This window comes from Phyllostomus discolor, chromosome 1 (genome assembly GCF_004126475.2).
Source record: "Phyllostomus discolor isolate MPI-MPIP mPhyDis1 chromosome 1, mPhyDis1.pri.v3, whole genome shotgun sequence".
Taxonomy (NCBI): Eukaryota; Metazoa; Chordata; class Mammalia; order Chiroptera; family Phyllostomidae; genus Phyllostomus; species Phyllostomus discolor.
Genome location: NC_040903.2, coordinates 193,176,098 through 193,190,743, shown reverse-complemented (window position 1 = coordinate 193,190,743; position 14,646 = coordinate 193,176,098). Strand labels below are relative to the sequence as shown.

General features: G+C 47.8%; 1 protein-coding gene across 5 annotated transcripts in view; it reads right to left on the bottom strand.

Moving 5' to 3' along the window:
- The window catches only part of SMOC1 (SPARC related modular calcium binding 1), a 150,372-nt gene that overhangs the window by 71,083 nt on the left and 64,643 nt on the right, over positions 1-14,646 (bottom strand). For 4 of the 5 annotated variants that reach the window (XM_028506533.2, XM_036011522.1, XM_036011531.1 and 1 more), the window contains exon 2: positions 1,118-1,283. In XM_028506533.2, coding sequence (XP_028362334.1) covers positions 1,118-1,283 — 166 coding nt within the window. Of the gene's footprint in view, positions 1-1,117; positions 1,286-14,646 lie in introns of all 5 variants that reach the window. The other variant, XM_036011549.1, reaches the window with a different exon arrangement.

The window sequence follows — 14,646 nt, the reverse complement described above, 5'->3', positions numbered from 1 at the left end:
GTACTTCACTTGGATTCCATAGCAGAGGCACAGAACAAAACAGCTGCCTGGTTCTAAGAGTGCTGAGAAAACCCCATGCCCGTGGCCCATGGGGGAGCCCACACGGCTGGGGCTTTTCTTTCGACACAGGGGCAGTGGCTAGCGAGTGCCACCAGCCTCATCTTCTCCAGCGTTATTCTTAGGAGAGTGGGGGGTTGTATTTATACCATGTTCTACTTATTTCTTCTCCCAAGTACCCCCACCCTGCTCAGGAAAAATTGTTCCATTACTATTGTTGTTCACAGGGTTTACTAAAAAAACATGCAAGTCTAAGGGTTCTCAAAGATGTTTTATAGTTCAAAAATGGCAAGAATTTTCTTTGGAAAATCAGAGACTCTAGAGTGGCCTGCTTAGCCTCTCATGACTCATTTCATGGCTTTAAGCAGTCCAGAATCACAAATTCAAATATCCACAGAGTATAGGAAAGTGACATAAATTAGAGAGGCGAGCTGGGTATGCCAAGGATGTCATTCAGCTTGGAGACACCATAGGGAATGCTGAGGACTGTGGCAAACTGGAGAATGTGTTTCCCTTTAAAGGAGGTTGCTGCTACTCAGCTCTAGCCATGTGTTGCCTTGTGGGAGGAAACACAGACCTAATATTCTCAAAGCTTCCAATTTCTTAACGAGAAAAACAAACATCCAGATTTTTACGATGCATCTCCCAATTTTTAAATGTCTCAAATGTTTTTTAATATTTTTAAACATGTGAGCAGACAAAAAATAAAACACATATCTTGATAAAAAATTTGGAATCCCTATTCATAAGCCAGGAACACCGTCTTGCCATTTGAAGCATCTCCATTTAGAAAATAAAAAAAAGAAATAAATAGCACTAGCCACACAGCAGGGCCTCTCTCTAAGCCTGGGTCTGGTGACAGTGTTTGAAAGACAGAAAAGTGCTCATACCTTCAGGTAGACCAGTTCTTTTCATATTCCCTGGTAGAAAGGGTGGGGAGATAGGATAACACACTGAATAAATAGGCTCATTCTGAACTGCCCCCACAGGGAGTGCACTGTGCTGGAAGCTGTGGTGCTCAGGCACCTCTCCTGGGCGGGACAGAGATGCACACACTCACCTTTGCATCGACCTCGATGTACCACACCCAGGGCTGGGTCTCTGCACTTGGCTCGCTGGTACTCACACATGGACTCATAGGACCTGCCGTCGGAGGCGCAGATGGGTTTGGGTTGAGTCCTGGAGCAGTGGAGGTTGCACTGAGGGTCACGGTCACTTATGAGAAACTAGATTGAAAAAAGTGAAAGGGTATAGGGGTTACTCTTGTGAGAAAATCAGGGGTGAGTCCATGACTTACCATACTGGTTTGCTTGAGCAAGCCCAGAATAAAGCCAAAGTTATTAAATCCTAGAAGTGGAAGGGAACAGAGCAGCCACAAAGTCTAACCAAGGAAGGCACTTGTGCTAAATGATTCACATGCAGGAGCTATCTCATCAACCCTCCCAACAACCCTATGAAATAGAAACCGTCTATTTTGCAGATTTAAAAAGCAGGAAGCTTAGAGAGAGGTAATTTGCTTGATGTTACATCTCTGTAAGTTATGAATTTGAACCAAGACCGGTCAGAAGTCAAATCAAAGCTTTTACCACGGAGTCGTTCTGCTTTTCCACCCATGAAGATGATCACGAGTCATCTCTTTCAACATTTCCCAAATTAGGAGCTCCCCAGGAATTTCTAAATTCCATCTTTGGAAAGTTTTATTTATTAGAAAGTAATATTGAGAACCAATATCACACGACTCTACTCCAGGAAGACAAACAATACAATTAAAAAATGGGCAAAGGACCTGAACAGATATTTCTCCAAGGAGGACATACAGAGGGCCCAGAGACATATGAAAGGATGCTCAGCACCACTAGCTGTCAGAGAGATGCAAATTAAAACCACAATGAGATATCACCTCACACTGGTCAGAATGGCAAACAAATCAACAAACAAGTGCTGGTGAGGATGTGGAGAAAAGGGAACTCTAGTACACTGTTGATGAGAATGCAGACTGGTGCAGCCACTCTGGAAAACAGTATGGAATTTCCTCAGAAAAATTAAAATGGAACTGCCTTTTTACCTGGCAATTCCACTGCTGGGATTATACCCTAAGAATCCTGATACACCAATCCAAAAGAACCTATGCATCCCAGTGTTCATTGTAGCACAATTTACAATAGCCAAGTGTTGGAAGCAACTTAAGTGCTCATCAGTAAATGAGTGGATCAAAAAACTATGGTACATTTACATAATGGAATACTACACAGCAGAAAGAAAGAAGGAGCTCCTACCCTTCATGACAGCATGGATGGATCTGGAGAGCATTATGTTAAGTGAAATAAGCCAGGTGGTGAAAGACAAATATCATAGGATCTCACCTGTATGTGGAATCTAATCAACAAAACAAACAAGCAAGCAAAATATAACCAGAGGTATCGAAATGAAGAACAAACTGACAGCAACCAGAGGGGAGGTGGGAGAGTGTAATAGGGGATAAGGGGGAAGGGTTGTCAAGGAACATGTATAAAGGACCCATGGACAAAGCCAAACGGGGGTAGGATCAAGGGTGGGAGGTCAGGATGCTGGAGTGGGGGGAAAATGGAGACAACTATACTTGAACAACAATAAAAGAGAGAGAGAGAAAGAGACAGAGAGAGAGAGAGAGAGAAGAGAACCAAATCTGTTGCCCTTGAGTGGTGTCTCACTGCCTTTGTGTGTTCTGGCCCCAGGGCCCCATCTTTGGCCTCAGGACTTCCTACTCTGTCTCCCGCCACTTGCTTGCTGCCAATCAGGCACTCCGACTTGCTTTTTCCCCATAGGAGCCACATTTGTTCTACCTCCAGGCCTTTGGACACATTGCTCCTTCTCCCACCTCTCCCACCCCTACTTCAGATTTTGGCTCCCGTCATCTCTGGAAGGCTTTCCCTGACTACCCCAGGTGAGGCTGGGTCCCCTTGTCTCTCACACCCTACTTTTCCTTCGTGGCTCTTAATATAGTTTGTGGTGATGAACTGATTTGTGGCTGTGTCTAACAATGGAAGCCCCAACTCAGGGCCCTGTGAAGACAAGAAAAATGTCTATTCTGCCTGTGAATGCATCCCTAGCATCCAGTGCAGTGCACATCTCTGTGAAGGAAAGCATCCCTGCTGTGGCATTTCCCAAACAGCAGCACCTCAGAACCAGCTGGTGTGATGTGACAGGCCTGGTCTCCCAGGCTCCTGCCACCCCAGGGATCCCTGGGCCTCTTCTCCACCCCCTGCTCTGAGCTTTCCCCCTCCCTTCCGAATTACATGGTGCATGGCAAGGGTCTACAGCTTCCTGCCGTAGCTCCACTTCAGAATTTAAGCCACCTCTGAGGCTGAGGGGTACATGTCTTCCACCCTCAATCCCCAGCCCCTCTGCCACCACAGCCCTCCCAGCCTACAACCGACAGTGCACCAGGGCAAGTTCGGGACCCAGAGGCCCAGCTAAATGCAGCAGGCTTGCCAAGACTTGGCCAAAGGCTCCTGGATGGGCACGGGACATGGGTTGCTGCAAACAGCAAAGCTAGCCTCTCTTTGTCCCTCAGTGAGACTCCCTCAGAGCCATTCCTGATCTGGCTGCCACCTAGAAATGCAGCCAGACCTGGGTCTGTGATTCTCCCTGGTGAGCAGCAGACGCCAGGCCAGATGGTAGGATCAGTGTTCTCATCCTGATGCTGGCCAAGGGCAGGTTAAGGTACTGCTGTCGTCACACCATTCTCGCCTTGTCTGTGGAAGTCAGGGCTACTTACATTGAGTAACACCCTGAATTTTAAGACCTATTTGTTAGGTTATGTTGCCATGTGAATCAGCAGGAGCCAAGGAACAGCATGCCCTCTGTTTTCATGGTCACACGAGAATGGAAAGATCTCCCTTCTAACACCTGGGAGAACCAAGGAATTCATCCTTGGTCACAGAGGGATCCGGGAACAGACCTGAAGTCTGAAGAATAATTTAGCAGGTGACAATTAGATATCACTTACAGTATACTAACAGATTAATCTTCACAATAACCCTATGAGGCAGGATCTTTTATAATCTTCATTTTACAGATGAAAAAACTAAAGCCCAGAGGAGTCAGGCAACCTCTCTAAGATTAAACAGCATGTACATGGCCATGCTGGCACTTCTACCCATGGCCTGGCCCCAGAGCCACCCTCCTAACACTAAACCACACTGCTTTCATTCTTACAGAGTAAGACTACAGAGCTAGTCTGTGGTGTTACTAGAGTAACACTACAAAAAAAATCAACTCCCACCCAACTGTAAAACTGATTCACAAAGTCAAAAACTTTTCACCAAGAGCCTACTGTGTGCCCGATACTAACTGCTGAAGATCTAAATAAGATAGCCCTGCCCACTTTAAGCCTACTGTGAGAAGCACCTCATAGGGGCTTTGTACACACACACACACACACACACACACACACACAACAGGGACCAAGAAAGACATTTTCTTGTTAACAAGGAGGTTACCCAGCTGTGTCCTCCTCAGCTCACAGGGGATGGCAGCTGCAGGCTGTGATTGTGGCGTTGAACTGCAGGCCATTAATTTGGTTTAGAAATGGCCTTCTCTGAGCCAGCAGAAATGCCACAGTGGCTGTGCCAGAGACCAGCTTAATAACTTCGGGAACACTCTGTGTACAGCAGACAGGTTAAAGAGCTTCGGATGAAGCCCCACCTACCCCAACCCATGGAAGCCTTCCAGCTTCAGAAGAGCTCCCAAAGGCTCTGTCTAAAAATTACTCGTCCCTGAGGCCAAGTAAGAAAGTTCTGAGACAGCACAGCGCCCTTGCTAAAGACCATCTTCAATTATCTGTGGTGTTTCACTTTCATCTGTTTTAGGGACCATGTGTGTTTGTGATTGTTTCAAGATAAGAAGGCTATGAGTTCTATAAAATGGAGTTTTGATAGGATGACTTGCTCTAATAGGGCCACCTGAACCTCCCGGGCTCCAAGGGGACCATTGTGGGTCCACAAACACTGAGAGTTTGGCCACTGCCCATTCACCTACTTTTGTGCTCAACAAGTGAGCACTGTGATGAGCCCATGCAGGAGGCAGGAGAAGCAGAACAAAACCGACATGGTCCTCCCTCAATGAGCTTGCACCCATGGGTCAGTGAACAGGCAAGATGACACTGTAAGGGAGCAGGACACTGCAGGACAGGAGAAGATTTAACCCTAGGGTCTCTGCAATGCCACAAAGCCACACAGTCCTGCAGAACGTTCTGTAGTGATGAGCATGTTCTACATCTGGGCTGTCCAATATGGCAGACACCAGCCACATGTGGCTATTAAGAACTAAAATGTAGCTAATGCAACTGAGGAATGAAATTTTTAGTTGTATTTCATTTCGGTTAACTTAAATTTGTATAGCCATATGTGGCTGGTGGTCACTATATTCAAGACCACAGCTAGAGAGGGGAAGGGAGAGAGGTTCACCCTTACTGGAATTTCCCTCGTTGAGCCATGCTCAGATAGATTAGACCCAGGAGGAGAAAAGAAGCAGATCCTGAGGATAATTTCTACATTCTGAAACTGGACATGAAATCAGCTCATTACTTATGGGTCAGCAGCAGGAATCCCAGGAGTTCAGCACAGTCCACCGGAAGTCACAAAGGCAGATTTCTTTCCCCTCTTATGCCGGTGACAGGAGGTACAGGCTAGAAGTCTCCAGCACCAGCCTGTGGCCTGGGTCAGTTCTCTCAGCACACGGACAAAACTTAGGGTCTGAGTCACCCTGCTGAGACCTGAACCTCAGAGCCACAGAAGTCTGCTGTGGGCTCAAGAGCAACCACGGGTAGCGGAAATTTTTGGTGTTGGGCACAGGCAAACTGTCTCCCCAGTGAGGCAAACACTGAACCATTTCCCCCTGGGGAAAAATAGTATTTTCATAAAAATCCTCACATACATTCCCTTCCTTCGTCCTAACCAAAAGACAACAAAAACAAAATAATTATGTTAAATATGATTACGTAATAAGGAAACCAAACAAAAGGGGCCGGGACAATTGTGCATTTGCAGTCTTCTCCCGCCCTCTCTCCTTGGGGAGTGCATGATTCCAAAGCAAACACACGACATTCTGTGGTCTGCTCACATTTGTAAAGTAGGACAAGCACTTGAAATACATATAAACAATCCATCCTTCCTACTGGAATAGTAAGCTACCAATGGTGGTGTTCTTCACCTAGGAGAGATGGGGGGGGGGGATCAACATTAGACCAACAATCCCTCTGTCTGAAACGCATGCACGCTGACCCTGGCCCTGCAGTCTCTGGCAGAGTAGAATGTAAACCCTGCCACAGCTTTTGCTCAGAGAGACCACTCCACTACCACAAGCTGTGTTAGGTTTGACTGACTGCCAAGTTTCCATGACAATGAAGGCAACAACAGAGGCAGCCTAAGATTCCATCAGGGAAGTGTTTGATTCTTTACAATATGGAGCTGGTTTCACGGTCTTGACTTCTACCTGTACCATGCTGACTTCACCTGTGTGTAACAGTGTACCCAGGTATCTTTCTGGTAGCATGCTTTACCTCTGCATGTTTCCCAGGTGTAGAAGAGAGGTAGGAACCACACTAAACAACCAGCACAGTGGCCCATCCACTGGGTTAAGAAGTGAGACAGCCACAATTTGGGGCAGCAAGTTGCCTTCCCCTTTATGACATCAGAGTCAAAAATCACAGGCCAAGTGTAACTAATTGGAGGGGGTTTTGTTAATAAACTCATATGTAACACAGCTTCAGGTACTCTCAACACTTTTGCTTCACTTATCTATTGCTGCAAAACAAACCGCTCCCAAACTTGATGGCTTCAAACAACAGTTTATGATTTCTCTCCATTCTGTGGGCTGGCTGGGCTCAGCAGGGAGCCTCTTCAGCTCCATGTGGTGTCAGCTGAGGTAACACACCTGGCTGCATTCAGCTGAGAGCTCAGCTGGGGCCCAAACATCCCCGAGGACATCACACTCTGGTGTCCCAGCTGGAGTGGCTGAAATGGCTGGGGGGGCTGGCAGGGCCTCTCTCTCCAGCTGGCTTTCCTCTTATTCATGATGACTTTATTCAGTCCTTTATCTCTTGCCTAGATGTTTGACTTTTTGCCCCCAGCTTTTCTTCCCTATTCAAGGTCAAATTCCATACAGTCACCAAGGTTATCGCCTTAAAAAGCATATGCTCTCATGCTTTAAGCACCACCATTGGCTTCCTTGAATCTGCAGCTGCATTGTATTCATACTTCTATCAAAATCCTTGATGTGCTGCTTTATCATGTATGTGTTTACACATCCAGAAAAGACTGTCTTATTCCTCTTTATATACACAGGACCCAGCAGTGCCTGGTCTAAAGCAGTTGTTCAATACATATTTGAAGAATGAATGGGTGAATAGCAAACCTTGCCTATAATATACCCTAGATAAGAACTCCTTTTCTTATTATTTACTATAAAAAGAGAGGTTCTTTGTCCAAATGTCACCAAAAGCTTAAAGCTCTCAATTGAGCATAGAGTAATGAAAGCAGTTCTTTTTTAAAATTTTTTTAACTTCACCCAAGGACATGCTTATTGATTTTCCAGAGGGGGGAAGAGAGGCAGAGAGGGAGAGAAACATCAATGTGAGAGAAAAATGTTGATTGGTTGCCTAGAGCACATGCCCTAACAAGGGACTGAACCCACAACCCAGGCATGTGCCCTGACTGGGAACTGAACCCACGACCTTTCAGTTTACAGGACAATACTCCAACCAACTGAGCTACACCGGCCAGGGTTGTTCCTTTTCCCCCCTTTTTAGGAAACATCTATTACATAAGGAAAACCATATGTTAAACACAGCAATATTTTTCCTTGAATTAAAGGAAAGGGGGGAAAAACCCCTAAGTCATTGAAGAGAATGTACCGAAGTGGCTGAGACGGTGCCCATCTACCACAGCACATCATCACTAAGTCACCCTGGAATCCGTTCCCAAGGAGGTTGGCCTTCGCCTGAGAAGCGCCTCCCACAGCCCCCCAGGAAGCCTCCCCACCACCCTGCAGATAACTCCTGTCACCCATAAGTCGGGCAGTAATCTGAGATGCCCAGGGTGGCTGCGCTGAAGTGAATATAATTGAACAGCCCATGTGATTAGCACTCTGGTTTTTCTGACAGCTACCACATACATGCACTCCAGTAAGAACAACGGCCAGATAATCAAATGGATTCACTTACAAGTCAGATTTTTCACACCCTGAATTCACTTTTTCCACAGAAGTAAGGTTGTAAATAACAGTGAGTTTCCAGCTCCATCCACAAATGCCTACTGGGAAGGAATGGAGAGGGGGACGTGTGTGCCTGCCTAAGTAGGGAACAGGTGGACCCTGATGCCTGGGCCCCTGGCTGGGTGGAATTCCTCAGCCCCATTGCCCTGTCCTTTCTGCTCCCAGGCCTGGCACACACTGGTCCTTCTCCCTGGACTGCACATCCTTCTGATCTCAGAGCAAATGCAGCTTCCTTGGGGCATTTACTTCCCAAGTAGGTCAGGACCCCTGTGATGTGCTTCTGTACACCCCTCCTTCCTTCTGTGGCCTTCGTCACACCTGTAATTAAATGACCAACTGTTCGATTATGTTTCTTGCTCATCCTCCCCACTAAGCTGTAAGCTCCCTGTAGGCAGGAACCAAGATTTGCTGGGCACCACACTGTGGGATCCCCAGTGCCCAGCGGGGGCTTTGCCCAGAGTGGGTGTTCCACAAGTGCTGATTGATTGAGAGAAGGAGGAGGAAACTGAGGTTCAGCCAGCCAGGTTGAGCTAGCGAGTGGTGGCGCATGTCTTTCAGTCTGACTCTAAAAGCCCGGATTCTCTCTACTGCGGCACACTGCCTTCTCCCATGCAGGGAAGGCAGCCCTGAGGAGCCCCAGAGGCTGACGGAGGGGCGGAGGGGTGGAGGGGACTCTTGTCAGCTCTGGTGGCGGGCCCCTCCTGCGGACAGGAGAAAAGGGCTCTGCAAGCAAAGAGAGCTTTCCTAAGAAAGGGGTGCTTTTCCCATCGTGTCTATAAATCAAAGTCCAGCTCAAGTTTTTAGAACTCAGGCACTGAAGAGCATTTCTGGGAGGTAGATGTGCTATTGAAAGGGGAAAAGAGCCACTCCTGGAGCTGGTGCCTGGAACAGAAAGGAGCGAGCACATTCCAGAAGTCTAGCTGCAGCTGGGCCTCTCACTCTCCAACCAGGGACTGTCCGCCTCTTGTCACTTGCTTCCTCATCTGCAAAACCCAAGTGTGGCCTTTTTCTCTGGGGCCCGAGTCTTTGGGAGCGAAGAGCGGATTCCCATTAAAACATCACTCACCCACCCACTATCTCATCCATCATCTGTCCTGAGAACCCACACCCCTGTTTCTGCCAGCTCGCTCTCACCCTTCCCTGACCCCACAGCCACTGCATTTACACAGGTGCAAAGGGGGGCCGAGAGCAGGCGCTCAGAGTGGGCTCCTGAAGATGGAGGAGGGCAGATAAGGGAGGTCAAAGGGAAGGGGCGGTCTGCACCACACAGCTCTGCTCTTCTTCCACACACCTCCGCTGCCGGGCCTGACAACAGCACGCCCCGATTAAAGGGCTTTTCACGCTGCTGAGGGAAAGCAGACATCCCCCTCCAGCTGTTCGGCAGCTGGAACCACTTCTGTTGTTTTAGCCAGGAGAGGCCTGACCTTCGTCACCCCACCCGCCCCTCCTCAAGGGAGGAATTTAGTGGTCACCCCACCCCATCCACCCAGCTTTCCTCCTCCACAGTGCCCCCTACAACCACAGGGACGACTGATCAGGACCCAGGGGTGGGGGGCGGGAGTCTGTCTTATACCAGGTGCCATTGTGGGGGGGTTGGGGGTGAGGGGAAGGGTGGTCAGTTGGGGCCCTGGGCTGAAACTCACACAGACCCCATCCACACCCCCAAGCCATGCCCTATGCCAGTCTGCTGAAAGGTGGGTGCAGATAAAATGTCACTAAGCTTCCAAAATAGGAAGCATTATTCTAAGTGAAAGGAGCCAGGCTCAAAAAGCTACATACGGTATGATTCCATTTCTAAGGGACGGTCTGAAGAAAGCAAAACTGTGTGAACAGAAATCAGATCAGTGATTGCCAGGGATGGGAGGGAGGGGCAGAGCATGATAGAATGGGGCTGGGATAAAACTATACAAATTTGTCAACATTCATAAAAGTGTACACCTAAAAGGGGTGACTTGTACTGCATGTAAATCACATATCAATAAACAAAAAAGGAAAAAGCATAAAACTAACAAAGAAATAATTCCAAAGAATGTTTGTTTTGAACAGCAGACCTCCCATAGGCCCCCAAAGGGGTTTCTGGAGATTTTTCTGCCCACCCCCTTCAATCACCAGGCATCGCTGGAGGTACATTGGGGGTTATAAAAATAAACAACAAAGGATCTGTCCCCAGAAGCTGCGCTCGTGGCAAAGACTGACATGTGTACAGTTGACTCCACGGGGACTACACTTTTGAAACCAGCAACCAGGAAGCAAAGCCTAAGTCACAGACAGACAAAAGGGGAGAACATTTGAAAACGGGATGCCAGGAAGTCTAAAATGTGAGGTGGCTAACTCTTTAAAACAGAGAAAGAAGAGGAGAGAGGAGGAAGGGGAGGGGAGGGGGAGGAAAAAGAACCACTGATGCCCCAGGGCAGTGCCAAGTGCTGGGGACACAGCAGCTTACCCCCATGTTCTGTGGGGCAAAGCGAGAGGTTGATTCAGACTGCGCAGGCCCAGGAGGGTTTCTTGGAGGGCCAAAACTGGGCTTTAAAGGACTTCCAGGGGCAGGAAGGGATGTCTGAAGGGCAACCTAAGCAACAGCAGCAGTTTGCTTCTTTACACGGAAGTAAAGAAGCAAACTCATTTCAGAAGATAGTTTAAAAATGACCATTTATGGGAGAAATAAGGCTCCCAGACCAGACTGGGGGTGAGATCATGGAGGATCTTGAACATTCCCAGTTGTCTTTTTCTTTTTTTTTCCTTTTTGTAAAGAATTGGAAGCCAGTGGGGGAAGTAAAAGACAAGATCAGACCTGAGCTTTGGAAATCTCCGGCAGGGCTATGAAAGACAACAGAGAGACCAACTGGGAGGTCATTACAGCTGAATATAACAGCAGGAGGAAGGGAGAAGAAGGGGGACGTGCGGGCCCAGGAGGTGGCTGGGGGAGACAACCGGATGAGATAAAAGCCCCAAGAACCAAACAGCTGTCTGTAGGGAGTGGGAGGGCCGCCTGCGGGGGAGGGTCTGTGCGCCCACACCCCTGGCCTGCAGGACCTCCCCCAGCTCCGCAGGGAGAGGCAAGATGCCTCAAGCTTGCTGGCAAGAGAGAAGAAATGGAGGACGAGTGGAGATAAAAACATTTCTTTGAAGCAAAATAAACGAACAAATAAAACTGAAACTGACTCATAGACAGAGAACAAACTGGTGGCTGCCTTGGGGGGTGGTGTCTGGGGAACTGAGTGAAAGAGGTGAAGGGACTAAGAAGTACAGATGGGTAGTTTCAAGTAGTCATGGGGAAGTACTACTTGAAAATAACTATGTACGCTGCCAGGTGGGTACTGGAAATATCAAAGGGAATACTATGTAAAGTATATGATTGGCCACTAACCTGCACACCTGAAACCAATACAACATAAAATTGAAAGAAAAAAATTAAAATGTCAATGTAAAGTATGTATGTCTTTGAATAGGTGGAGTCCTTCAGCTCAAAAACCATGCATGCAGGTTTTAGTCGGAATTTCGTGGTCACTCACAGGGCACCTCAGAGGAAGGCACTACCTCTTGTTTTCCACTGACAGTCTCCATCACCAACCACTAGGCATCAGAATTCACAGTCAAGGGCATGGAGAAAGTCACTTGCCCATCCCCGCCCCATCCCTCAAACTCAGCCACCAGCATAAATAAAAATTCCTCTCCCTCCAAATCAAATAAACAATGTGCTCTCCAGGACCCAGGACCTAGATTTTTTCAATTCTCTCAGCCCACTAGCACTGGAAACAAACAAAGGTTAAGTTGATGGTATTAACAAGGAGCAGCAAAGCGGTTTTGTATTTGGGGTGCATCCAAGGGATTATGGATTACAAAACAGAACTCAGATAGGGTTCTGAGCAAAGAGGAGAGGGAAGGTGTTCTTGAGTCCTTGTTTGGATCTCAGTGTCCGGCCCATCCTCCCGATGACACACACATCTGGCAGGAAGGGTTTGCTAAATGAGCACTATCTCTCCACCTGGCAGGAGCAATTTATTCCACCATGGCTAGTAGCTCCTTCCAAGGTTATCCTGAACTCTCCCACAGGCTCAGTCCAGTAACATGCTCCCAATTTTCACTATTATTAAGTTTGGAACTCTTCAACATGTCACTGAGTAACCTGGCTAGTGGCAGTGGGGCCAGAGACTACTGCTGCACACCCTGCCCTGCCCACCATCCTCTGTCCCACCGTCACTAGTAGATTTTATGACCAGTGATATGCGACATGTGTTTTATAACCAAGGGAACGAGCAAGGAGCTTGGTCAGGATTGTGACTAATGACTGGGGTGGGGGTGGGGTGACTGAGATTGGTCTTCATCCCAGCTGGGTGCTGGGCGGTGACTAAGGCCCCCTGGATGGAAGGACCAGGTCCCGAAACGGAATTGTTTTCACAGGAGACTTAGTGAGATTCTGGGCAAAGGAGGAGGTGCAGAATCTGAAAAAGGTGCTTGAGAGATTCAAGATCGCTTTGAAAGACTCTAGGCACACAGAGAGCTGTTTCAGGGCCTAGGTGACAAAGAGACACAGAAACAAGGCATGTCCCTCTCCCCACCTCTGCATGAAACCCAGCGCTGCCCTGGCAGCTGAATCAACAGCTTTGGCAGCAGCTGGACACAGTTCCATTGGCACAAAGTCGGGTGTTCGCAGGATGCGCATTGCCAGCAATGAGGTTCCTTTGGACACGGGGAAAAATTGTGACTGGTTTGTGGAAATATTTAAAGTACCCCAAAGTAGGAACTGAGGGGGACCACTGTTTGAGCAGATGAGTCACTGTAATTTGGGAGTAAAGATAAATGTGGTGCCATTTTATAATCACAGACAGAAGAGGCTTGGAAATTCCAGTTATTAGAACAAAAGCTAATGCGAGTGCAGGTCCATTTAGCAGGCTGTGGGAGGCAAAACAAGCAGCACTGAATTTAGGAAGAATTTGCAAAGGCCAACCAAGGATCCAGAGATCAGTTTTCCAATATGGTTGTCAGGCTCCCGGACAGGTCAACAAAATACCTCAGGAACTCATAATGTGGCTGAAATAAAGGTAATCACACTTGGCCCAGAGTAGGGTGGAGAGTCTGAGGGGGCCAGGAGTTGGCCAGTCCCCCAGTAGAAAGGGCCAGTCAACTGAGTCTGGTCATGAGCAGAGGCATGAGTGTGTGCACATCCATGTGCACACTCGCACACTCAGAATTGTCTTTAGGGGGCAAATCCACTAGCCCTTGTTCAAGAACACACATTGAAGGAGACAGCTGCTCACTAAGCTACTTGGGAAAAAAATAGCCCTGAAGTCTTTGCTGTCCTCTCCTCGGGGACTTGCTTCGCCCTGTCAGATATAAGTCTTTTGACGCCACAGTGTGTTCCCCAGTCGAGGTGCATGCAGACTCCACTTAGTGAACCTCACAACACCCACAGACATCATGATCATGCACACCTAGTCCCTCCTACACCTGGCCAGTGTGCCAGGTGAGTCCCACTGCCCAGCGTGCTTCCTACCCCCACCCTCACACCAACAGCCCCACAGCATCCTGGGTGATGGCAAGACCCCCAAACCCCCTTTGAGACTGAGCTCCTTAACCTGAAAGACAGACTCTCATTTGGTCAAGTCTTTTTTCTTATCTGACTAGAAGGACCGCCTTTAGTCCTCGGGAGTCCACAACTCCAGATCCTCAGTGCTACTGCTATTAGTCCTTTGGCCTGAGAAGAGACTTGTCCACTCACATATTTTGCAGTGAGTCCCCCAGCCTTTGCAGTTACTGCTTCCTTATCAACACAAAGATACCCAAAACAGCCTTCCCATAGCCCACCTAAGATAAAAAAGAAAACCTTCCAAAGTTTAACCAGAGTGGGAAGAAGAGGCTGGAGTAATTCAGCCTCCCAGACCCTGGGAATTAACTCATGGCTCCATAATAACTAAACAGAGAAATTGGTGTACTTTCAATGTCATGGGATTATCGCAAAGGAAGATGTCATTTTAATTCCTGTTTCATTTGGGCAAGGCTCAGTGAAAGCATACACACAGGCTCATATTTGCATCCACTTACGCAGTAGAGTAATTTACAATGACAAGGGAGATAGAGGATGAAATGCTTTATCCATAGCACTTGAGGAAATCCACTCCCTTACAGCACTAAGCCCTGGGGATGAGCTGAGCCAGTACAGACTGAAACAAACAGAAGAGGAAATCCCAGTCTTGTTATGTCGTCAAACAATGTTTGGGCTGGGTGTGCTTAAACTGTGTGTTTCCTTTTATTGTGATTTTCACTGTCATCTTGAGATCCTGCTCTACGGGTGGTGGGCTTCAGATCACAAAACAGAAGCACTTATATTCATGCCCA